This window comes from Stigmatopora argus, chromosome 2, assembly GCF_051989625.1.
Source record: "Stigmatopora argus isolate UIUO_Sarg chromosome 2, RoL_Sarg_1.0, whole genome shotgun sequence".
NCBI lineage: Eukaryota > Metazoa > Chordata > Actinopteri > Syngnathiformes > Syngnathidae > Stigmatopora > Stigmatopora argus.
In genome coordinates this window covers 11,858,674-11,885,779 of record NC_135388.1, presented here as the reverse complement: position 1 = coordinate 11,885,779, position 27,106 = coordinate 11,858,674, and the positions used below count along the sequence as shown (strand labels likewise).

General features: G+C 40.3%; 1 protein-coding gene across 22 annotated transcripts in view; it reads left to right on the top strand.

The window, feature by feature from the left end:
- The window catches only part of LOC144090757 (uncharacterized), a 151,258-nt gene that overhangs the window by 100,675 nt on the left and 23,477 nt on the right, over window positions 1–27,106 (top strand). For 7 of the 22 annotated variants that reach the window (XM_077622671.1, XM_077622654.1, XM_077622661.1 and 4 more), the window contains 4 exons: window positions 7,507–7,566; window positions 13,875–13,964; window positions 23,435–23,628; window positions 23,716–23,889. In XM_077622671.1, the coding sequence (XP_077478797.1) occupies window positions 23,821–23,889 (69 nt within the window). In that variant the 5' untranslated portion in view covers window positions 7,507–7,566; window positions 13,875–13,964; window positions 23,435–23,628; window positions 23,716–23,820. Of the gene's footprint in view, window positions 1–4,965; window positions 5,116–7,503; window positions 7,567–13,850; window positions 13,965–14,155; window positions 14,249–14,431; window positions 14,524–23,434; window positions 23,629–23,715; window positions 23,890–27,106 lie in introns of those variants that run through there. The other 15 variants (XM_077622584.1, XM_077622634.1, XM_077622542.1 and 12 more) reach the window with 10 other exon arrangements.

The following is a 27,106-nucleotide window of genomic DNA, read 5'->3' as shown; positions in this document are numbered from 1 at the left end:
TAATGTAGTCAAACTGAGATGTTTTGGCGTGTTTGCTAAACAATGTGCAGTTTGTCATGCGTCCCTGTTTTCTGGTCTCTCTTGTGCTTTGGTGAAGCTGCAGCTGTAGTGAAAGTGCGATATAAAGTTGAGTTATGTGTCTGTCATTGCCATGGCAACTGCAGATCACCAGCTTCAATGGTAAAGAACAGAAGTTCCTAAGCTTTTTAAACAAAGAACAACCTAAAACAACATTCGTGCATACTTCAACATCTAAGAATATCGCAACGATTGCCCCAATTCATTTTCAATTGATGGATAAAATCGTTTTCTTACTGGCTATTTGAAAAGCAAAAAATATTGGAGCAAACATATCCTCTTGCCGTCTTTTTCAGATTTCGTCCAATTTGTTGGTGATTCAAAGTGTGATTTCTTTGCTAATTGCAAAAAGATTTAAAATATCTTTGCTATTTTAGAACGCTTATCCAAGGTAAAATGAGAGCGCCGGAAAATCAAATGATTTTCTTACCCAAGACTCATCTCATTTTCTGAAACGCTTTATCCTCATTAGGGTTGGTCTGATTTAAATGTAAAGGGCCACTGTACTGTTAAATCTGTCTTTCCAGCCTATAAAAAAATAATAAAAGAAAACAGACATGGTGCAATATCCTATAATAAATGAGGCAATTGTCCTTTTTTGATACTGTAAGCAGATTAAAACATGATATGGAATGACATTCAGTCTAGCCAATAACGTGAAGTTTAAACTAGCTGTTTTCGCTTTTTGGAACATAAAGAGGGTGTCTGATCTGTTTACCATTAACGGTTTGTATTGGTGAGAACACCTTAAAATTAAATTGTGCTTTAGAACCCTTCAATTATTCTTACCGTGTAGCATTTAGTTGGAGTTAGAGAACCAAACAAGATCCTGGCATAGGCAAAACTTTGCTACCAACAGACTGCATTCCAGAAACAACACAGTTCTACAGAATTAGGGATGGGGGGCCACATGAGCACGAAGAGAAAATAGGGCGAGAAAGTGAGAGAGAATGAGTTCATCTCATCAGAGACGAGGCAACAATTGGAATCCTCAGGAGCCCTCTGCTCAAACTTTGTTCCGTTTCCCAGCGTGAAGTAGCCGGCAACACTTTGAGCATCCCACATCAACAAAAGGGGGGGAAAAAGTTATTTGGGTTATAACAAGTGACCTTTCCGCCAAGCGGCGAACATGCATTTTTATGCTGGGGCATAAATAGCTGAGCTACATAACAATTAAGGTAACCTTTCTGTTTAAATAAGAGGCCATTGCTCAGAGAAGTGAAACAACATGAATGATAAATTATTTCTGCAAACCAGTGGAAAGAATAAGAAGGAAAAGGAACGATGAAGTGGGGGGAGGGAGCACAAGTGTCTTGTCTCAATTGTAAATCCCAGTTATAATGCCTCGTTAAAAAGATTTGGGAAGGCGAAACAGAAGCAGACTCCCTCTCTCTTTCTTAAAGGTAGACAGGTCTCAGTGGGATTCATTAATGTGTGTCCCGGTGGTAGTCTTCCTCTTACAGCACAATCGCCTGGGTTAGCACCAATCCTGGAATTACACCTAATTGGACAATTACTCAAACTCAGAAACCTCCTACAATAAGCCAACAAGGCCGCTAATAAACACCTTGTCTTCTAATAAAAACAAGGAAGTCATTTGCGTCGCCCAAGAGGCCCAATTTTTTTCCTCTACGCTACATTTATTTTCAAAAATAATTGCATGCGCTATGAATGAGAGTCTAAAAACGAAGCGAAGAAAGGGGGAAGAAAGTAGTCTACCTTAGGCCCCAAGCTGAAGTCTGCACCTAGGGGACGGCTCATTTGTTCCAAAGATAAGCTCACTGCACACCGCACTACTGTAATATTATTACTGCCGAGCAAGAAGGAAATAATTACACTTTTTTCACGCTTTTGAAAATCCCGCCTCTTTCAGATCCAATACTCAGAGAGGAACATGGATGAAGCATTGATTAAACAATGACAGTTCGTCGTGATACATTTTAGTTCCTCTTCTGACTGGCCGACATCTAAACACGTCCAACACATCCTTGAAAAACAAGTGAATTAGCGATGGCTCTGAAAGTAATTTGACCTCCCGGTGACCTCGCTGCGATGTTTGACATCCATTCACACATCTGGCTCGAGACATTCCAACGTACAAATGAATAAATAATCACCAATGACCTCGCACAAGTGGGGAGAGCAGTGTAACACCTCTGCAAGCACGGGAAAATGAAGAAAACAACAACAGGAAACGAGGATTCTCAATCGTTGGACGGTGACAAATGGTGTGGAAAATACAACACGGGCAGCCGAGGGAAGAAAAAGAGTAATACTCACAAATAATTAACTGGATAAATATTGGAGAGCAGGCTGACTAATTACTTCTCACATCTCACTGCACCCACATTATTGTTGCTATGTCTGTTAACCCTTTCCTTTATTGTACTTCTGCAGGGTGAAGTGAATCATTTCATTGAAGTGTTATGGTCTTTATTGTGGTTGAAAAACCATATTTTCAGCCAGGATTCAGGAGAAGTTCACTGTTCACTAAACAATGGGCCTTATTCACTAATGGTTCGTTTGTGATAACCTGTTTGTTTTGAACTCATTGGGTCTATGGGCGTATTCTATACTGTCTCTCAGTTTTGGGTTAAAAAAATAGAACTTGTTCTAGAAAGAAGCAGTTGTAATTGGTCCTTTGCACCGGCAGGCATTGCAGGGGACGCTCCTCGGGAAAACTGGCAAATCTGCTCATACAAGGACGTTTCTCCAATAATCTGCAAGGCAGTGGTTAATGACAGCAGCTGTGAGGCAAGCATGCACCACTTCCAAGCTGATTTAAGTTTAACGAGCCACTCCAGAGTGCTATTGATTCAAATCTATATTTGACAGGATACACTGTGAGCATATATTAAATGGATAAGAACACCTCTTAGACACACACAGAATATTGCCATCTGGAGTAGAAGACATTAGCAAAAGCTAGGGTGTCTTTTTTTTTTCAAACACTTTCCTTGAAACACCTAAGAAAATGTTTTTCCGCATCCTTTGCGTGGCCAAATATACAGACATACTCTATCTATTGAACAACGGATTCCTTCGACTTTCATAATCACAAAAAATGCAAGTCAAATTTACTCTTTGTTAAAAGGAAAAATAAGCTTCAACTAAAGACCTCAGGTCCATATATATATATATATATATATATATATATATATATATATATATATATATATATATATTGTGTGTGTAAACAGGATGCTTTAATGGCATGTCCTTTCATTTCATCAAAAAGTTATGATTTAAGATTCCACTTTCATTTTTGTTACAAGTACGGTGGCTGAATTGATTGAATTCAGGGTATGGATCAGTAAAGAGGGTGTGCGTTTCTTCATCATTCAGTCATTGTGTGCCTTTTTTTTTAATGACTTTTAGTTATTTAAAAAAAGAAAAGATAAGCAAAGCCTCTGATATAACACACATTTAAACTATACTTGTCACTAATGTAATACCGAAACATGCGCACTCAACAGTAGCTGAATCATAACAAGGGTAAACATGATAAAATAACAACCTACTGCATGACATGAACTCCATGATCCTCTTGGCTGAGCGAGGCAGCCGAGGGTTGCAGTGAAGAGCAGATGTCGAATGGTAATTTTCGGTTCCGTATCCTCACTATTATGACCTTTAAATATTTTTTCCTCATGGTAAGCTGTGTGAAATTAAATTTAAAATGCCTCCTTGATTATACGCATTTTTTGGGGTGGGGTGTGGGGGTCGTAGAAGATGACAAATGTTTTGAAAATTTGCAATGAGTTGGAATCTGTTTTCTCCAGCAAGCCAACTGACAGCTTCCTAATGCTGCCACATTAAAGTGGTTTTCTAGTGCGTGTGATGCAGCTTTAACTAGGTCCCCGGGGCATTGTTAGTTATCATTGCTTACTGCTGGAGTGAGCCCCGGTGAAAGCAATTTTAGCTTTCCCCCCAATCAGTGGTGCAACGTGAGAGATGGCCAACGAGAACAAACGGCTCGGTTCACCACTTTCCTTCGCCGATCTTATCTGAAATGCGGTTCTCGTCCCGAAAGGGGCGCAAACGAACCCCCCTCCCTTCTAAAAATGGGAGACGCTTGGCCCCAGGCCTTCCCAATTCATGCAGATATCCTTAAATTAGACTCATACTGACGCACCAAAACATCCTCTGAGGGCATTAGACGCGAGCACTTATGCCGCAGAGTGTGTGGGAGGCTTTCTGGGAGCGGAGATCAAAATACATGAGAATGCCATCATCAAGTCCCTCCACTGCCAAGTTTCCACATCTATGTCGTCAATGCTCTCAATCCCATAGGCATGGAGAATCTAATCATTTTTTTTTACCTGCTGCCTACAATGTACTCACTGCTCACATCATTAGATGCAGACAAACTAACAAATCAATACAAAAGGTGTATGGAAGTTTACCATTGCACAGATAGTAAGCCATTTGCAAACAAGCATAGTTCAATAAAGTACATGCAAATAGAAAAATGGGTGACCTTGTTGATAGGGTGGACAACATACTGAAGGCATAAGAAAAAATGCATTTAATTGGATTTGGGGATAAAAAGATAGAAAAACAAAATCCAGTGCAAAATCAAAAGTATTTTAATGCCTAGTATAAATAAGCATCATGTGGAATAAGGTATCACCAATTGTTTGCAATTTACACATTACTTAGACCTCTGATATGAAGAAAATAATGTTCAAACACAAAAAAATAATACAACTTGAGAGCACAGCCATCGTGGCAAACCTGATGTCAGGTTTTCTGTCTGTGAAAGTTTCCCAACATGCTCAGAACAAAGTTATAGCAAAGCTGAAGTCTTTGCCGTGATGATGTAGACAGACTTTTTAAAGCTGTCTGTGTACCTAGCAAACAGTGTTCTTATTGTGTGTGTTTTAGGCCACGAGTGGCTGAGTGAATACGAGCCATGCCTCAGTCAAAACAACCAATTTCTCTGGTTCTCTGAACTGAATCCAAATGTGAAGGAATCAATTAATCTCAGTGAGGACAGTCTTTTATGTGTTTTATCCACCGGCAGGCAGCAAGCAGGTTTGATGTCCTTAACTTCACAAAGCACACACACATCCGCTCCACAACACAACACATATGCAGAAGCAACAAACGGCTATACCTATTTTCATGTTATAGCCTTGCTATAAATTGTGGCTTCTTAATTGCTCATCATTTCCCAAGGCCGTAACGTTTAGATGGGTGCATTTCTTTCAGTCAGAAGCCCCTACATTATGTAAATCAGCTTGTGTTGTTATCATTTTGTGCCACTGCAGCTGTAGACAAGACACTTTAACCCGTGCCAATGTGCTAATGGGAAGAGCCGCTCAGATGTCGAAGCTTGATTGGCCCTGTCGAGAGTCGGGCACAGACACGTTTAATTATGGTGACACACGGCCAAAGGTTTTGTCCCCGGGGTTTGAAATTATAGGAAAATATTGCCTTTGTTTGACACCATTTTAAAGCTAAAGTAGACCCTTGGATTTGGGTAAATAAGCTAACTAACTTGGTTAGACTTGGTTTGAGGCAGCATAGCTGTACACGACAATTGCAAGAATAAAAGCAATACCTAATCCTTTGGCATGTTAAGTAAGGATCATTTTTGATGTGATGCTTTTTAAAAAAAAATCTTCTACTGTCTATCACCTGCAATAATTTATTGTTTTGTCTCGTGTAATCTTTTTCTTACTGTTACTGTTTCAATGGACTTAAGAAATTAAAACTGTGACCTTTCTTGTTTGCATTGATGCTGGATACAAATGTCCACGAAATATCACTCCATTCATTTTAGTCTGAAATAATGCAGTCTCTCAGCAAAATTAGTGACTGCTCTTCAATAATATTACACCTCACTCAGTCTTGATTATATGATAACCAACAGGCCTTCCACTATCACGTATCACATGTCAGGTAGCCCACGTGGATAAAAGCGAGAGTGAGAAAGAGACTTATTACCGCTGCACTACCTGCAGGCAATTTAACCATTTGGGATTACACTGGACATCGCTCATACATTAACCAAGCTTAAACAGATGATCAATACAGGATATATTGGTGTGTTCTCGCAAATCAGAATCACAACATGACACTAATCATGTTGCTCACCCTGTTCTTCCTTCCACTCACCGTTGTTCTACACCAATGACCTACTTTGATCAAATCATTGCTCCGCGTAAGCGGGACTGTGCTTTTTCCAAATTTTAAAGGTTGTGGTATTGAAAATAGATGGCATTGACTTTTTGTTAAGAGCATACTTCTTTGTTCTCTGGGAGCTGAAAAAGTTTTTGGATTGGACTGTTTTATTTCCAGTGGAACTAATGACACATAAGCTATACTGATGCGTGCATTCAAGCTTTGCAAAAAGAAGAGGAGGTGTCATCAGTTTAACAGCCTTACAAGCAGTGCCTAGCTCATTTTTAGAGGGCTTAACTTTTGAAACCCAAGGTTACATTTTCCTTTTCACATGTTTATTTATGCCATCTCTTTTAAGATGAAACTAAAACAGGTTTTTACAAAAAACGACCCGTCACTTTTTGCTTTTACATACGAGCAAAAACTAGGAGAGACGAGTTTGGCTGTTTGAATTTGTAAATTGTTCTTTACAAAGAGTTTAGGCTTTGCGTTCAGTTGTTTAAAATGATGATAACAATGCATTAAAAAATGGACTAACAAATACCTTCAACCTCATGAATTTGAAGAAATTCAAGATGATGAAGGATAAGAAATGGACCAATAAAGATAAAAAGGCATGTTTGGTTTTCAATAGTCCTTATCAATCATCCTCCATTCAAATAAACAGACTTTGGACCCTATTTGGAATTATTTATATATGCCCAGCAGGTACTTTATTTAGCAGCTGAATTGTAATAGGTCTCCCTACAAAACCCTGTTCAAACAACTTTAGGACACAAACCTTGTTATGACTGTTTCATTTGGAAAAAAAACCTAAATGTATAAAGACTTCTCATTACCAATTGCAGACTCATTGTGACTTTGCACAAGAAGTTTTTGTTTCAGTGACTTGGCTCGCATATATTCATATTGCATCTATTACTGAGGTACTATATGACTCCATTCACCATAAAGAGCATCCCAATGTCAATTGAAATGAAGCAAAAATTGAAACGTGTATAGCAGAAGCAATTGTAAAATGAAAAATAAAGGCTTTCTGACATTTCACATCTTTGCCAAATATCTCACTGCAAATCTCGACTTAGCCATCTCACAGTTGTGAGCAACACTTTATTGTCGGCTTGGATCTGATCTATAAATGTGAAACAAGTGCAAACCATATGTAATATTAGTTCGGATACAAAGCATTTAAACGTTAACTTTGTAGAACTGCTATGAACAGCTGGTGGTTTCGGTATGCATATCCATGTTTACTGCTGATTATGTGCACCAGCAAAATAATCATTCTTGTCACAGCAGGTCACCAGTGAACTCGTGGAGGTGGATGATTAAGATGAAAACACATTGTGCTGGATGGAGGTAAGTGACCTGCCACTCTGTTCAGATAAGACTCCAATTAATCCTGGCTGAATTGCAGTAATGTAAAATACAGATAATTACTAAATCACCAGGCTGCATAGCTTTGATAGATTTTTGTTACTCGGTGTTATTGCTGCGAGGAATAAGAAATTAAATGGGTTCTATCACAGCATTTTCAGATGGATTACAACTGCTTTTAAATAACCGCAAGAGCAATTTCATCAGCCCTGCAATTCGAGAAGCCACTGACAGGCACTGCATGATTCAAATTGAACTTGCTCTCATCATTTTAATAAAGCGCTTCAGTCTTCACCCCCAGCGGGGACACACACGCATAAGCACACACTCATGAATAGTCTATACAAATAGCTTACACTAAAAGAACACACAATATCCACATAACATTTAGAAACCCAACAGAGTGTTGCTTCAGGATTGGAAATGTGTTTAAATCCTCTTAATGAGCAATCTGAGAATTCTTTTTATATTATTGCATTATACTCCCAAAGTGTAAATAGCTTGGGAATTTAGGTGTAACTGAAGAATAAATACAAAGTTTAATGTAGCAACTATCCATGTCAATGTACTAGCTCTTAAAGTTGTCTTCTTGATGTCTTCTTAATGCTGCGGTTAACCTGGGTAACATTACATTGAATCTGTTTTGTAATTGTGCTGTCTGACTTCAAGTTTCACGATGCCCTTGCAACGAGTTTTCCAACTGAACTGAATGATGTTTTTATTTCTATTAGTGCTGTCAAAATGAACGCTTTAAAAGCAAGCTGCCGGAGCAAAAGCTTTAACAATGGCGGCAGCATTTTTTTAACGATTGGTACTAACTAGATGTCATACGTAGTTGAGTTTTAAAATTAGGACACTCTCAGTGCAATTGAATAGATTTTTTTTTCATTCCTTGGGTATGATAGATACCCCCCGGTAAGCTAGGGTGTGAACCTTTTCGTCAACTGTCTGCCTGTGAAGCAGCCATTGTCAAACAAATCATGTTTGTTTGCTGTTTTTGAAGCAGACCAGGCTCAAAAACAGGAACCAGTGGACAAGTAATCAAAGGCATGTGATGAGATATTTCACGGGCGGTTATCTCAAGGTCCTTGCCGCACACTTTTGTGTGAGATTGTGAGCAAGTGGCAGTGCCAAGCGCCCAGGGCTGCTGCAGAGACCGCTCTCCTTTAAAAAGCACCCTGGCACCGATCCCCCCCATCCGAGCCAAGGCCCAAATCCGTTAGCATTCATTATTGCGTCAATTAGAACAAACATCTAAACCTCCCCCAACCCTCTTGCTTTTAGCACAATTTGACAAGGCTGCATTCAGTCAGTGAGATGAGACTGTCCAAATTTGATATAGTTATATATATTTTTTTCTTAGCAAATACTCCCACAGTTTTTGCATGAAAAGCTTTTAAATGTGTGTCGGAGGAAACTGCCAGTAATTCCAACAAAAGTGGCGGATGGCCTCATTGCTAATCTATGTTCTTCTTTAGCACAGGCACAGAACAGTATTTGTGTTTGCGTCTGATATAAAATATACATTGTCACATTTTTGAATAGCGCAGGGAATCCAATGTGTGAACCCAGTTTGCTGACGCCAAGCCGCATAACTTGTTTAACTCGTTTAAAAGGATCCTGAAAGTCTTTGTTCTAATCTGAAGGGCATATCTGCCCACTAATTTTATTCAGAGTAGGCTCCAGAATGCCATTATCGTATTGATGAAGCACACAAAAGGAATCAATAAAGGCGTGCTGATGGTAAATATTCCTCACACACATACCAAAAAAACGTGTGAAAGAGGTGGCCAATTTACAGGAATCAAAGTCAAGTGATTTATTGCAGTGGAGACTTGGACACAGATACATCAGAAACACAGCAGGAGCTGTGTCAATACACATACGAGGAGTGCCGGACAGGTTCTAGGGCATGAAATACTGAAGCAATGTACATTTTCGATCCCAACTACAATTTTGTATCACTGACATGTTGTGGTATACCTGGTCATATTTCCAAGTGGTAACTTTCTTCTTCCTCCATGTCCTCTGAACATATATGATCCCTTCTACACAATCCAGATTTTTTTGCACTGTGTTAAAATAAGATATGAGACTCCTGTGGTCTGTGTTATTAATAAACTGACCTTGAAACTTCACAAGTTTGCATCATCAAATTGTGTTGTTTTTGTGTGCTTTTGTAAGCAGTCCCATCATAACAATTGAGCAACCACCTAAAAAGTGTTTGAGTATATGGGATATCTACACATGGATCATAACTGTAAAAGCCAAGGTATGATACTGATATGCCATTGTATAATGCTGTATAATATTCATTAGTTGATGTGTCTATCTTTGAAAAAAAATGCTGTGACTGCTCCCTACCGAGAAACTAACCAAAATTTACTGTGTACCACATTGAGAGCAGCTGTCACTTTTTCCAAAAGGAAATCATGTACCCTGATTCAAAAACACACACACACACAAAAGTAAAAAACCTTTATGTAACTTTTACTTTCAGTACATTTTAAATTATCTCTTTTTTAGTTTTAGTTTGAGTATGTTTCCCTAAGCCCTTTCAGTAAAAATGAATCAATATAACAGTACTTTTACTAAAGTATAAATTTTTTGGTCCTTTTTCCATTCGCAACTACTGCACATGGGATAGAGTAACAGAGAAACAGTTAATGCATACTAAATTTGGTTCACTGAGTTTTGTTATTGACAAAAAGAAAGCCATGGTGTGATACACTTCCTGTCTGTTTGCAATGTTAAGGTAAAACCAAAGAAAAGAACAGAGAGGAACATTGCTGGTTTCGTGCCGACATTATCAACCAGAACAACACTGGAGAGCTTCTTGTCATATTAATTTTCCCATTTGTTGTATGGAACAAAGCATAATATGGCTTGCTTTCCACTTTCATTTTTAGTGCTCGAGTTGTCAAGCAGACTCGGACGTGATGGTTTCATCAGCTCCCTTTTTTAACTTTACTTTCAAACTAAGTAGGCCAACAGACTTGACACTTGGAGTAGAGGAGCGGAGTCTCACATAAGTGAAATGCAGATGATTGGCAAAATGATGTGCTACACAAAAGCAAGTATCATCGGTCTGTCATTTCTGTATCCTTTGGTGTGTTGTGGCACGCCTTGGGCCATTGGGACTCTCCAACAGGGACTGCGGATGAGTGACAGGCACCAGGGATAGTGACGAAAGAGAAATAAAGGATCGAGTACAAGTCAACAGCTTTAGGTTGATGTCTTTAGAAGCTTAACTCGCTGCTACAGTGGCTTGAAAACTTTGGCAGGATTGAAGGAGTTTGGGGACAGTCAGTTAGAGTTGATAAAACTACTTTGGACTTGTTTCAGGCGCTGTTTACTTTTATTTCTCGCTGAACAATACAGGTTAGTTTAGTCACCCTTTACTATGAGTTGGTATTTTAATTCATCGAGTCACTAACCGTAAATTCTCTTTTCCCAATGCTGTACTCTGCTCCATCCTCCACTCAAAACGTGATCAAACAGTTTCGTCAAGTGTTTTAAACAAGAAAATCAGCCCGATGTGATATTGTCATTGACAAAAAAAAATAGTGTATAACAAACATAATTAAAATGAAGACATCAGAGCTTTTCGTTATCTGATCTTTATCTGCTGTTGAAGCTTAGTGATGGGATCTACATTTTTTTAGTTTTTTACCAAATACTGTTGCTATACTATACGCAATATACACAACTATACCAAAATCTTATAAGATAACTAAATTATTACCTTCTTATTGCGTAACTCATTGACTTACATTTACATCGATAGAAATCTTTCATTTGAACTGGGAGGGTTGTCAGCGAATGATCAATGAATTGCAGCCAGTTAGGTAAATTGTAAAATAAGGTACCATTAGTACATCAGTGTTAGTAGCATCTATTTTCTCACCTTCATGGATTGTTTTTAAGAAACACACATTTGCTTGTAAAATGATTTGACTTTTTCCCCCATTGATCTGTCAGAGTAGATTATTTTTTTCCTCCAAAAATTGTACTTGAATGATAACATTCCCAAGCACTCATCCTTAATACTTACAGTATTTCACTTGACAAACAAAAGGGGGAGCAGTAACAGTAACAGAGGGCTTTTAGTGTTACTTGGAAATTAAACTAATTGGATCATTTGCTGCTTGGATGCAGCAGAATGATGTTCTTCCTCTTCAAATTTACAAGAAAAGCACCCAGTAATGCCAAGCAATTAGAAAGGCCTGCCACCACACAACAGGGACTGTAGTGATTGCTAATGTGGATTAGGCTGCATTATCCAGCCAGTGGAAGGAAACTGGGCAGCACTGAAATGTGCTGTTAGACAAGCGCCAAGGACAATGTCCTAAATACCACACTTGAGAGGCTATGGAGGATTTCTCTTTGAATCAAAATTTCATTCCTCCATTCTGAGGAACATCAATGTCAATACAGTCGATTTCAATATTCTTTTTCTTGTACAGTAAACCTAAATGGATTATTCTTGACAAGAATCCAGAGCATTGAGGGGGAATAAACTGAACACTACATTTTCGCTCCTAATTCCAAAATCCTAATTTTGACAAGCAAGATTTTTTAGCAATGACTGTCGGTACAGTGCCCCACCCATGCCTAAAGCCAATGGACAACCATCTGTTGCCCCAGGGCCGAGATCTCTAGCCTATCCTGAACCACCACTCCACACCACAGCCCTCATCCAATCCGGTGCACGGAAAGGGATTTTAAACCTGCTCCGCTCAGCCTAAATTAGTTTTTTAAGCAGGTTGGGTAGAACTGTAGCTCATGAACACATTTAAAAGGCTCTACATTCCTGCCAAAACTAGTAGTGCCCTTTTTATGATTGCTATAACCTCCCTTTAAAGCTGTGCAGCTATAAAAGAAAAAAAAATACTTCCTTTTGCGAGGCGGACATGTTATCAAAGAGCCTTGCTTTTTTACTTCCTGAAATGCTGCTATGTCAACACGTTCAAATGTGGTCACATTGGCAAACAGGGCGCGGGTTGCTTTGCGCATTGTTGCCGAATCCTTTCGCGCCAGGCAAGCGCTAGTGTGAAAAGGCCTTTACAGTATCGTAATTTGCTTCCGTTCAGATTAGTTTTTTATTATTTTAGCAGTGTGTTTCTTGTGCACACAGTCAAAACAAAGTGACTAAGTAGTGCAGAAGTAAGAACACTACAATCCCTGACCTTCCTTGCAAACTGGTGTACAGTCAAGGCACAGTAAATACATCCACCTGAGGTCGACACCAAAATCATTGCATTTTATGAAGAAGAAAAGCCTAGCAAACTCGCAAGATTTATAAAGCGCTGGGGGGAACCCTGGCCACGTAAATTCTATGTTCCCTCTTTGAGTAATTTACCATGCAAAGATTTAATTGTGCAAATGTTTGCTCTTGTATCCCAGGCAAAAGGGTGTTCCAGTTCTGCATGCACTGGCAACACTACATTTTTCACTTGTTGTGGTTTATAATTAATGTCATTTTGAGACAAACATTGTACCACAAACATCGGTCGACTTAACTTTTGGATTTACTTCACGAGAGCCGTCATAAAAAGTAAATATGGTCAGCGGTGATACACTTGGTTTTGAAGTCTTCTGTGCCAGGTTAGGCGAGTGTGATGCTCAGGCCAACAACAGAGCAGAGCCGAAGCATTTCCACACAAAGAGCAGAGTGGAGCCTGAAGAGCTACATTCTCATTTTTGTGTAGTCGCAGCCTGCTGGTCCGTAGTTACATAGGCATTTGGGCCAGTGGCTGGGAGAAGCGTGGCGTGAATGATAACAGCCAGGACAAATTACGGGACCAAGGAGGAGGCCCCTCTCCCCCACTCAGCCATGGTGGCATCACAGGGGTGGAAAATGACAATTCCTTGAAAAGGTCATACATGACGCCTGCTCTGTGATATGAGCTTACAGCCAATCTGACAATCTTAATTCAAATCATGACATTCCCTACCAAAAAAGTGGAATGTTTTCATCTCCCTATGTCTGAACAGAAGTCTGACCTTTTCCGTGTAGGAATTTTAACAAATGCTAATCACCTCTTTATTATTAGATGTCGCAGATAAGCCTTCTTGCAATTATTTTTCATGTCCTTAAGAACACACAGCCAATGAGTTGTAATATGATCAAAAGCTTATTTGATTACTGTGTTTCAAACCATGTAATCAATTATATTTTGGTTTTTTTTGGTGTGTTTTTTTCATTTGTAAGAAACCTTTAAATCAAGCTTGAAATCAATTTCATGCTTCAACTAACCACCAAGCCATACCTGTCGTCCCACATGCAGGATACTACAGGATATAAAACGTCTTCCAACAACTCTGCGGCAAAATGAATGTCATTCATTTCAATGATTGAGCGATGCTCTTGGATGCTGGTAAGGCTGCCAAAGATTTTACCTGTGCTAGATGCTGTCAATGTACAAAAATAGGACTTGCTAATGAAGCCTATTGATGTTAAGCATTTGGTTGTTGTTTTTAGTACCTAAATGTTTTACACGTAATAATGAGGGAGCAATGTTGAGCATGGACAAAAATCCTCACTAAAATCTTCCCACTTCTTTGCTAGGTCTGTCACATTGGTTTGTGCCAAAGGCAGATTGGTGTGTTTCTGTATTTTGATGCCAAAATCTCATCAAATATCATTGGCTTACACTGGAAATGTTCCTATGGCCTTTCTTCCAAGGTTAATAATTGAAATGTGTGTTATTTTTCACCTTCCTACCTTTGCAAAAAAAAGCAAAAGCACATTAACTCCAGTTGACTTCCCACTTTCTAGTTAATGTGCTTAGTGTCACAGTATGATGCTAAGCGTTCTCATTTCATCATTTCATCTACGTCCCAGTCTGCCACTCCATCATCCCTCACAGGCTTAAAGGTTAAGATTCTCATGGATCCAGATCTACAAGAAAAGCTGTCTGCTTCAAAATATTCCACAAAACAGCCACATTCACTTGGCTTTGATCTGTGCTTTCTCTGCAAAAATCATCGCGGGCTCTCGATGAAATCCAAACAGAGGCGGCGACACCGACGGGCCGGTGTGTGGACCGGCGCAGATACGGCTGCTAAGCCTTCCTCACAGCTGGCTGCTCAGATTAATAGGCAAGATAGACATAGCGTATGTGTTTACTCATCACTCTGATTGCACCTGCCTGCTGCAAAGCCTTTATTTGAACAAGGTAAGATTATAGGCGACTTTATGAGAAGCTTCATAAATTAAGATACGCGCTAAGGCATGTGGTGACAACATAATGATGTCATAGCTCACATCGGCAGAGTGACGCTCCACTACTAGATCATTCTCGTTTTTCAATCTAATAGGAATTTTACATTGGGAACATTGCAATAATCAATCAGTTGTGAAATAGATGTGTAGAAATGTGTTTTCTTGTAGCTTTAAATAGAGTTAAACAGTTTGAGTTAATGCTTTAAAGCTTTAATAGACAATATATAGATGTATGCATTAATGCTTGAAAAATTAATGAAAGCATTAGGTTTGACAACACTCAAAAAATATATTTCAATTCCAAAGAATTTGAATGTAATGTATATTGTTAATGGTAAGCTGTCTAAGTAATTTACACTTGAATTTTGAATTGAATTTACTGTATTAAATATTCAATGCTATCAAGGGGAAAGACAGTTTCAACATTGTAACATTAATTTTTTGGATTGCCTAAAAAAAGCAACATAACAAGCTGTTGGTGGTCAGAGTGAAAAAAATAAGATATAAGAAGCACTTGAGTATAGATCGCAGGCCCAGCCAAATAGTGAAAAAAAAAGTGTGATTTATAGTCCGGAAAATACGGTAATCATTGTTTCATTTATTTCTTTTCGAGTTTTACTCATGGTTTTGATGATGATGAATGTGTGTCTTGAGCACTTTACTGAAGCAGTATAATACAGTTATGCTCCAAAAAGAGTGGTTTGAGGTCATTAAGCACCACCAGAATTCAGACATAAGGTGTGCTGGATTATAAGGTGGACTGTCAAATTTGGGGAAAATTAAAGGATTTGAAAGTGCCTTCTAGCCGGAGAAATACAGTAAATTTAATTACAGTATAATGCGACTCCCCTCCTTCTCTGCCACCTTCAGACAAAATGGACTTTAATATAAGAAATGCCAACGGTGCTGTGTCAGTAGCTGAGAGTTCAGCTTTGACAAGGAGCTGCTCTTCAGGATGTGACCCAATGCCACGCATATCTTCTGGTTCAATGTGGCATCTCTCTTGCCGAGGTTAATGAGCTTGACTTGGAGTACCTTAGCCCAGCGCTACCTTGCACCCTAATTCTCTTTCTCCATGTGGCGTTTCTATTGTCGCCCAGGCTCAAAAGCGCAATTTCATGCAGTCCGCGCAGTCAGGGGAAAGTTATCAAGTAGCAGAGTGGTCAGTGTTCAGCAAAGGTCATACTCTCGCCAATTAGCTGCAACCACCAGGTTTGTCAGCATTCAAGGGATTAATTGTCCTCATTTTGCTTCACTCATGGTCTTTTGGCAGACTAATCCATGACCGCTCTCTCCCTCAAAATGGGACCTCGGAGAAACATTTGCAAGACAGCGCTTGTATTTTCTACCAATCCTATTACTTTCACGGTGATTTGAATCTGTGGCTTCATACATTTTTAATTGAACATGGTTGTCGCATTAACAGCTGGATATGCAGCCAGCCTTTTCGCACATTCAACTCAGCCTTAAGTGAGAATGCCTTAAATTAAAAGGCCCATAGAAATCAATAAAAGAGAGAGCACGTATCGTCTCCTAATGCATCCCTCACGACGTGCGCTTCTTGCTCTTGTGTCATGCGTAAAAGCACATAATGTGCAATAAGGATCAGCCTACCTCAGATTTTGACAAACGTTAGAAATAGCTTACTTGAAATAGCTGGAAAGTTTGCTCCTAATGACACTTAGATGCTTTATGGAGCCCAAGTTCCATAAACATGAAAGCGCGAAACCCATCATGCCGAGCCATAATATTTATTCAAATAAGGTTTGATGATTCTATAAAAGCATATCTGCACCTTCTGGTAATAATAACAAACAAATTTTGTTCAATTGTTTGTTCCATTACTGTACATTTGTATCGACCATCTGGAATTGTTATATAAATCTACATTAGCCACCCGTCCTTGCATTTTCTAAATGTGTTGTCCTTTACAGCGGTGTAGATGAGCTAGACCTATCCCTACAAGCAAGATGGCAGTATATATATCGTGGTTTGCTAGCCAATCCTTAGGCAATTCTAGATTCAAATTAATTACATAAAATAAAATGACGACCCAGTGGAGCCGGTGGATAACGTGCTGGCCTCACAGTTCCTCAGTCGAGGGTTCAATCCCAGCTGGGTCCTGACTGTGTGGAGTTTGCATGTTCTCCCTGGGCTTGTATGGGTTTTCTCCGGGTATTCCGGTTTCCTCCCACAGTCCAAAAACATGCATGGTAGGCTGGTTGAACACTCGATTGCCCCTAGGTATGAGTGGGAACGTGAATGGTTGTCAATCTACCTGTTCCCTGCGATTAGTTGTCCACCAATTCAGGGTGTCCCCCTCCTGGTGCCCGTAGTAGGCTAGGATAGGCTCCAGCACCCCGAGTGAAAGCGGTTCAGAAAATGAATGAATATCTTGTCATCGATGGCGCTCAATGTGTTAATCACTCTAGCATTGTTTTTGGTGTTTGAGCCACACTGGTAGGCTAGCAACGACCATTAAATCTCTTAACACCAATCAGTTTAAATTACATAGTTTCAGCCTAAAACACTTCAATTGTGTAAATTGATATGTTCCGAGATCTTTCAGCAATTCCTTCAGGGTGGAAGAGTGTCCCTCTACTTTTACCCATCTAATGGCATTTTAACCATGTCAAAAACACATTCTGTCAAAAAACACATGGGGTTATTTGGGAGACTCAGAAGATAAGCTGTCTGACATGGACAGAAATGGAGATTTGAGCTGTCCACTCTCAGTCGTGCTTTCCTGTGAAACAATTTTATACCCTATTTTGTCCTGCTTTAAGATTGTTTTCTTCCTCTTGAAAGTGCTGTTGCTCGGTAAGTATGTATCCCTCCCTCCAGCTTCAATTGGAGGCTTTATTCTACGTGTGAACGTACGAGCCACGTGGTGAATCTGCAGCGCCAGCGAGCGAGCCTTTAGAGGACTGCATGAAAAGAACTCGTTAAAAGTAAGACTCGTGCAAAGAGACGCTCGACGTGCGTAGAGATCATTTATGAGTGTCCTGAAAACATGCTTCTAATTGCCCCCACAAATTCTCTCGTGCAGACACCTGTCCGCAAACACAGAGACACATACCATTTCCCCCGTCAGACAGGCAACGTCAAAACTGAAAAATGGATGAGATCTTTGTTCCTCAAATGGCTGTAGGTTTCTTAAGTGCTGTCAGAGCCGGGAAGGGGCCAACATGCATTATGGAAGATGGTGCCTCGCTGAGCGCATGGCTCCCTGCCTGCTCTGTGGTACAAAAAAGCATCTAATGGAGTTGAAGTATGGTCATTTTTGTGGCAAACTCATTTTCTTTAATATCTAAAGTTAGAAGCTAATTATTCTCAGAGGTATTCTGGCCAGCTTACGGTCTTTCAGTTCTGTCTGGGGGAGCTAATTCCTTCCATCTTGGGTGTTCAGGAGCATAAATGGGAGTTTACCAGCTTAGCGCCCGACATAGGATCTTAAAAGGGAACTGTTTGTTCTCCACAGATTGGAGCCCTGTCCTCCTTGCAAAGCATCGGAAGAGATGGGCTAACAAGCCCTAATTGTCTGCTTATGTGACTGGAGTACTAAAAATGGAACCAATCGCACAAAAGAAAGTCTTCTTTCTTAATGATATGTAAAGCAGGATGTGGACTATCCACTTAAATCCACATGGGTTGCATGCCTTTCCAATTACTCTTATGCTAAACTTTCCTCCAGAATATACTTAGACGCTTCTGCAGTGGTAGATATTCATCTTTGTAGCGCACGCATTCCGAGATGACACTTATCTTAAGTATTGTTGCAGCTGATTAGATGGCAAAGATCTCTGACATCTCATTATCGATATCATACGTTGTGGGTGACCAAAATGGGCCGTGATGACAAATGAACAATGGTATTGTCGGCTTCCGACAAATCTGTGGAATAATAGCTCGGGACTCGCCAGTTTTGCTGAGATCTCGAACCTGTCCCGATAAGACCAAGGTCATCTTATAGGCATTAGAAGTGTCTGCATAAAAAATGAGTGTTCCCTGTAGACTCAGCGGAATGAGTTAACAGTCTCTGCTTTGGGATTCAGGTTCTGAGAAGTGGGGGACAGAATTTAGTTGAATAAAGAGGTTCACCTTCAGTATGAGAGCGGGTTGTTCATGTAGCAGAGGCACCCATGCCTAGCTCCTAATCGGTTTCAAATTCATCTTGCTTGCTTTCAAGTGAAGGTTCCACTCGAGAAATTCAAATGAGTCAGTGGTGCGGACTGGATCCAGAGTTGACTGTGTTAGTTAAGTGAATTTCTCCAAGTGCCATTTTGGGTGGGCGCAAGAGTCCGACTCACCCGCAGTTTGTGTCAGTCACGCAGCGTCTGCAAGTGACAAATTATTAAGGTGGATTTGACATGAAATGTTGGACGTAGTCACCCTCTACCTTTTCTCCACCCATTAGTAGTATGAGTGCGGTACTTGACAGGGTGCGCCATCAGCGAGCATCAGCTCAGGCAGCGCACTTCTCTTCTCTCCTCCCCCGCAGATGCACCTTGGGCCCGCAGTGGTCTCCTCCGCTTCTTTGTTCCATGCATCTGCTCAGCGTCACATGACAACACTGATTATCCTCACGCGGGCTCTTAATAAGACAACAGGAGAGGAGGCCAGACAAACACAACAGATCAGTCGCGTATAATCACTTCATACACATGCCCGATGCTGCCTTGACCAGGACTTGTCTACGTTTTGAGTTCAGGGTATTGTCATTAGTCCTAATGAGGTCTGGAAAGTGATCCGTACTGTTAAGGAGGAGAACCAGAGCTTGTCTCTTGCGTCTGTGCCTCATCTCCGTTTTGTTTCAAGCGAGAGCCACGATTACACGTTTCTTCCATGCACTGCTCTGGAAAATGTCAAATCTTAATGACTCATGAGTTCATACTACGTGACATGTACCCATGTTGGGTGTAGACTGCAAGAAATGAGAATTAATGCGCAACAGCGTGGACTGAAACAATTTCCTGACCTTTTTAATTGAAAACTCATGCCAATGAAGGCCATATTCTCCCATTCCAGTGTTACAGGTGTAGCACTATCTGCTGAATATCTACGATTTGGCCTCAATTTAATTACATTGATAACAGTGAACAGAAATGTGTTACGTAATGGTTCCAAACTGACATTAACACAGAGCCCGAACAGTTGTAGAACCGCAATCAATTTTTCTTGCTTTACCCCGCATTTACTTTGAAGACAATCACCATATGAGTACAGCATTTTTGCAGGTTTAGCTTCAAAGCATCCTTTTATCAATCCATACACACACTTAAAACTTAATGAATGCATTATTTCTTTCTGGATCCTCATTGTCTCGTCACACTGTCTTACTTACGTTTTTTTTCCCTTTCAGTCGAATGACGTGGCTGTCCAAACCATTACCGACTCAGGAAACTTCACATTGTAGCTTGACTCTTGTGATTCTCTAGTTCTTCTCCAGACTCTGGGACCTGGATTTCCAAATGAATTGCAAATTTTCTTTTCATCTGTGGCTTGGGACCACTGGGCCATACCATTTGCTGATGGGGGGCCTATTTTCCTTTTTCAAACCCATAGTTAATGCAAATTCGAGACTTCACGTCAGTCAGATTTAACACCGGCCCACAAAGTCAAAACTAACAATACTAGGTTTAAGAGCCGTGCAATAACAGTCACTGATTGGTCAGCTAAGACTGCTGAGATGGTCTTTTTCTTGATATTCAATTTTGGGGACGAAACAGTGGTAGGATAGGATATATTATCTACTTGTACGTGCTATTGAGTTTCAATGAGAAATACCAGTTATTTTTATGTTGTTTATCATTTGCAAATGAACAAAGTAGTGCTTTCTGTAAATGAGAGCACAGCAATGTTAGTTGCTGTCAAATTAAAGGGGAAATGTCTGCACATTGCTGCTACAGATATTCAGAGGCTGTTTCACAACAGGCTTGCAAATTTGTCTCTCCAAGCAGTCCCATTCTGTTTCATTCTGGAAGTCTTTTAACAAGTATTTTAATAAGTAACAAAAATAGTACCACAAAACAAGCAATTTACAGTGTAATAGTCAGATTGCTAAGTGGCTATCTGCATTTCCTGCAAATTAAATCAATTATTTAATTTCTTATTTAGCTCGCTGTTTCCCAAACAGGTGCCTTTTAGAGCATAGTGCAAGAGAAATAAATACACGCGTGGTGTTCTCAGCGCTTGGAGTGAGTGCGAGTGGGTGGGCAGCCTCCTCTCTTTAGGGCCGCATTCCTGCCGGCTGAACTTCACCGTCTCTTCCCCCTCTGCATCCTGGCGGATGCTCCTCACTCTGATGTGTGTGTGTCCCAGCCCACCTGTTCAGGCCTCATTACTGTCAGGTCTGTGTTAATAAATATCCAGGTGTAGCGCACTCTTCTGAGCCTGTACTTCATCACCAAGGAGTGCAAGTCTTCTGGGCGCCCCCTCCGCTCTTGCAGCAATGCTGACAGGAACCATGATTACACTGTAAGCACTGTAGTTATTCACCTTGTGCCCAAACTGCGACACTATACTCCATCTTGCACCCCACCGTGCAGACACATACACACACAATGTCTGCACATCCATGTGGTGGCCCACACTGACAAACAAACTGATATTTGTGCTTTCATTCCCATTATTTTTGCCTTCAGTTCATTCCCAGGCAACGCGAGTACATACTTTTCATTTGCGCTGTAAGGAATATCCTGCCAGCAATGTGGACAATTTTTGTCATCTTAGAAACTTGCAGATATCAACTGAGCAAAAAGCTGGAAATGTTGCCTGCAACTTATTTTTGTCCACCAAAATTTTAATCAAATCCAGCAGAGTAATGAGATTTGGACATTGGTTTCTGAACGGGGTAAAAAGAAGTAGAACAGCACTGGATCCAAGACTGAACACTCACAAAAAGTTAAAGAGAAATTAATTAGTCATAGCGGATATGTTGATCTTATTTTGCATTCAGATCAGATCCATCTCATTTTAAGCTGACAATAGTCATTAAGATAACGCGATAAAATGGAAAATATGTGGAGTACATGCTCATTCATTCATTTATTATCTGTTCCGCTCATCCTTACGAGTCATTTGAGTGAAAGAAACATGGGAACTGAATACAAAGTGAGGACACAATAAAAGTGAAAGAGAACCAATGGAGCCAATCCCAGCTGACTGTGGGCATTAGTCAGCTACACCCTGAATTTGTAGCCAGCAAAAGATTTGCATTGAATGGTGGTATTCTGTATCTCTGCGCTGAGGTTAAATAGAGTCCACTTACATCCGCAGCGGCATTTCATTTATGCCAATCACCATGGGGGGTTGAGTGTTCTATTGTAAGTGTCATTATAAAGTTAAAGCCTAAAAATGGAGCGGAAAACAAACTTCAAGTGTGTTCTTTTTATTACTAAATTTAAATGAACAAAAGAACCCATGTTATTTCTTTCAATCCAGTCAGAGACAGTACCGGGGAAGGTATCCGCATCTGCATCGCCTTTATGTATGGAGTCAATGTTTTTCGGTCAATGGGGCGGAAGGGCCCACATGAGGGCCCTCGTCTCCGCTACGACGGTAGCCCAGGATTGACGGGGAGGACACACGCATTTGACTCTGGAGAAGCAATCAGACGCCAGGGGCTTTAATGTACCGCCTTGGATCCGAGCCACCACAATTGGGGCTCGATAGCCGTGTCATTATGAGAAGAGGGTGTCTGGAGGTCTTCAGTGGCCCGGGATTAGTGGAGAAGAGTGAAGCATACTGAGGTCGAACACAGAAGAGCTTGGAAAGTGGCCGGTGGGCTTTTCTTTGCATCTACCGCTTTGGACACAGGCCTTTCTCACCTCCTTGACTGGCTGTCATTGTCCCTCGCCACTTGCTCTGATTTAACGCCACATAAGTGTCAAAGTGGCAAGCTTTGACAAGATAACACTTGAGGTCACTGTGATTGTTTTACATCATGCGGCCATGCAGAGTGATCCATGCTTATTCTCGTATCAGGGGAGGTTGTCTAACTCGGTATCTGTCTGCGCTTTTACAGGTTATCTGTTTCTAATTTTTAGATAGACTATCTGCAGCATTTTGGCAAAAGGGTTGAACAGATTGGGCTTTGTGATCTTTCAGAAGCCAATTAAAACTGTAAACTGTTGTCAAATTCTATGAGCTTCACCAACAACAATAAACCCTAGGTACAAAACCCAACATGTCCTGATCCATTCTCCTGTTTGAAGTTGTGAGACTCGCCCAATTCCTATCATCTTCCAGTTGAGCATAAACTCATTAGCTGCTATTGACAGCAATAGCCGTGACATCCATTTTAAGTGTGAGGGTTGACAGTGAATGATCACTGAGGACTGGACTGCTGAGATAGGTGCATCGTGACGCAATGTCATCAGGATTATGGGGACTTGTTGATGCGAGCCAGATACAAGGCCAATTTGACCGACTCTGGCTGTGCCGTTTGACACCGCACGGCTTTGATTAGCGCCTCCATGAAAATGCATGCCCGGTGCTCAAAGAAAACCAGGGGAGTAACTACCTGTCAGGGAATTCACAAACAAGGCTATACTTGGAGCACAGGGAACTGTATATTTTAATGTGTAATATCCCCCGCCATTTCCTTTCATTTCATTGCAGGGGCGGTCCCTGCTGATACCCAACCGCACCCTTGAAAAAGACCCCTAACACTGAGGACTTAGAGTAGTACCCCTCTCCCCAACAAACCTGCACCCCATCCGTACAACAAAGACTCACCGACAGATGCTCTGAATACTAAAAATCCTTTGGAAAAAAATGCAACAACAATGAAGTATATAAATTAATCAGTGCAGGTAAATATATAAATAATGCATATGAGGAGCTAATTAAATGTGTTTATTCCCGTTATCATATGCTGCCCTCATTTCCACCACTTGAAGCCATAAATCATTAAGCGGCTGCTAAATTGGTCTCTGGGGCCGTCCCGGTGGCAGGGGGCAGTCAAATCCTGTCTGGCAGAAGGCAGGTGTGCGGCGGACGGACGGATGGCCTGTGCACCCGCGGTCCTTGGACAGCGGCATCTGACAGAGGGGAACCAGGCATCACGCTGGGAGGTGAGTGGCCAGAGAAGACCGGTAGCATAGCGGCTGACAGCGCCGCCCGTCACGGCGCCAGGCCCGCTTTGATTAATGAGGGCATTTGAAAGACAATTAGCGGGAGCAGATTTGCCTTCAACTACCTTATCAATCAGAACCTGTTTAATTCAACGTGTGGCGCCCTCTGCACCAAAATGAGAGCGTGAGCACCGCCTAGCATGGCAGGAACAGCCTGCTCATCCACAGGAGGTACAGAAAGGCTGTGCATAAAACGTGTTGCTCGTTTTCTTTTTTTCTGTGAGAAATATTGTTGTTGAACTTGAAGCAGACAACCACTCTTCTGAGTGCTGTACAAATGCGTACAGCTCGCTTCCAATTATCCATTCATCTGTATGTTTTTCTTTAACTTCACCTGCCCGGGTCACTCAATTTGTATGAATATCAAAGTTTTGAAATCACTATAGTAACAAACAGATAGATTGCAACATTGCTTCACCTTACATATTTTGTATCAGCATGTTTTTAGGACTACTAGTTTCTACATTTGGTTTTTCCAGTCAGGCAAGCCAGGAAAATTTGGCATTCCATTGGAAGCGGGTCAAATTAAACGACTCGATTAATTCATTTTGTCTTTTTGAGTTTCTTGGGCTTTTAGGATTTTTCTGTCTCCTTTTTCAACAACACTTGTTTTTGCTTCTGGACAAAATTGTCTTTCTGCTCTTGCTCTGCAGAAGTAAATGAATATGCACACAAGTTCTTTGTTGTTCCAACAGTGATTTTGTGATCGATTTTGTGGACTTGTTGAGAGTGTTGTCCTCGGATTCTTATCACAAGAGGTCACACCTGGCTTGATTAAACAGTGTTTTTTCATCCTGGCTGCGCAAATGCGAAACCAAATCATCGCTGTAAGCACCAATCAGATTTAAACAAGCTCCATGTTTATGTTTATCCAGGAAGTCTTTATTACTATTTTTGTTACCAGTTGACTATCAAAATCTTGGTTAGTGTAACCATTGCCAATATGTTTTGGATCACCCGCTAACTCATTCTCTCTTTGCGTCGTCCACCTGTTGTCATCAGCCCTCGTCCTCTGTCAACCAATCATTTGTGTCTCAGGTGTGCTTTGATGCCTTGCGTTGAGGTCAAGGGTTTTATTCTTTCACATGCACAGAGAATGTTGCAAGTAAATGTTTGATTTTTAACTAAACCTAAATGTTTGTGGTAATCGATCTCATTCCAGACGACAACCTTCACGCGCCATTACACTTACCAATCATTAGAAGTCAAATTGTTTGAACCACAAGAGATATATAGAGGTTGAAAGTTTTCATAAAGCTGTAAACACGCAAGCTAGGAAGAGTTTCTATTGATCTTGCTGCCTGTAAATAAAACGGAGGCGCGGACAAAAAACAAGAAACAACTCTAGCAGAGTGAGCATTGGGAAACAAAAAAAATCAATAGGTTCCCTTCACTGGTGGGTCTTCGCTGGTCAGACAATTCTCTCTGGGTTTTTCTTCAGCGATTAAGGACAAAGAGAGCAAATAGTCAACAAGCTCTTGACTTAAACAATATTTCAGTTGTGGCCGTCTATAGGCTATGTCATTACACGCATTTAACCTGTACACCCACCACCTGGGAAAAGAAGTTTCTGTACAGGTTGGTTTTGTGTGTTAGAATAGCAGCTAAATGCTTTCTGTCTCTTTTCTTTTTCTCTAGATTCCATCAACTTCAGCCTTCAACTCATTCAGTAACTATGAAAAGTATCTATGTGAAAGAAAATAAAGTAACATTTTCTTTTCTCAGAGTTAAATAGACCAATACAGTACACATATATAGTATATAGTCTATTTCTTTACATTCTTGATCACGAATGACAAACGTCAACTTACATATATAAATATATATATGTGTATATATATATATATATATATATATATATATATATATATATATATATATATGTTTATGTATATATATACATATATATTTATACATAAACATATATATACACATATATATTTATATATGTAAGTTGACGTTTGTCATTCGTGATCAAGAATGTAAAGAAATAGACCAGAATAACTCATATATTCATATGTACTTTGAAAATTCACCACTGCACTCCTCCAATTTCAGGAGGAATGTTTCACGGAGACAACTACGAAAACTAAGCCTTTCCTGGTCTTGACAAAAAGAAAAAGGGGCTGACACACTTAAGTCAGTAATTCCTTTCCAATGCATTTTAAAAACAATTAGAGCTTGAACAACCTTAGGTTCCTTGTGTTACTGAAGCAAGAGAAACTGCAAAATGCTGGCCCTCAATCTACTGTTTCTATTTTCCTACTTCTTATCACTGCTGATTTAAAATGAAATAGGCAGCACAGACCTTCCATACAAACAGTTTTGTCGAGACCAACCTAAATTGCTGTAAGTCCACTATGATGACAAATTAATTGCTCATTTCTGTTGGTCTACGGTGAGATTTTCCTCTGCAAAGTCATCTGAAAGTTCAACGGGTCTGCTTGCCTCTTTTGCTAGTTCCAGCCTAGTGAGCAAAAAGGAATGCTGCCTTCCTCCCTCCATTTCCCATTAGCTGTTTTATTTCACGGGAAATTTGCTTCCTGCTTGCTGTAATAGGTATGTAGGCACCTCTTGATGTGGACATTAGGAGTTTTGATACAATGTTTTATGCAGGAGAGAATATGCATGTATTACCCTTTTAGTCACAGTAATACATTGTGATTATTTAGCACAATTATTGAACACTAAATGTACTTTTTGCTAGCACGTGCCAGTGATGAAGATCTTTACCAAGCAACAGCAAAAAATTGTCCCCAATTGTCAATGAACATCTCAACAAAGAGAAAATCAAGCCAAGTTAATTTAATGTATACAGTTCTAATACAAAACAGAATCTTAAATCTAATGGCACTGAGTGGAAATTGCATGAATTGGTCTGAACTGAAAATGAGAGCTACTGTACATCTCTTTATTGAAGGCCTGTATAAATCAGGATGATTGGATCTGTGGAGGGAGAGATTATTTTGCTTTGTACAGTTGTTAAATTGATTGCCACAGAAGTATGTCATAGTACTGTATGAATATTATAAACCTGGACAGTGTCATTATTCCAAACTGTAACACCGTAAACCAAACTCAATTGTATTTCTTAAAGAGGACTTCAGTGTTGCCATATCAGTTAAATATATTCTCTTTTGTTGTCCTCATTAAAAAA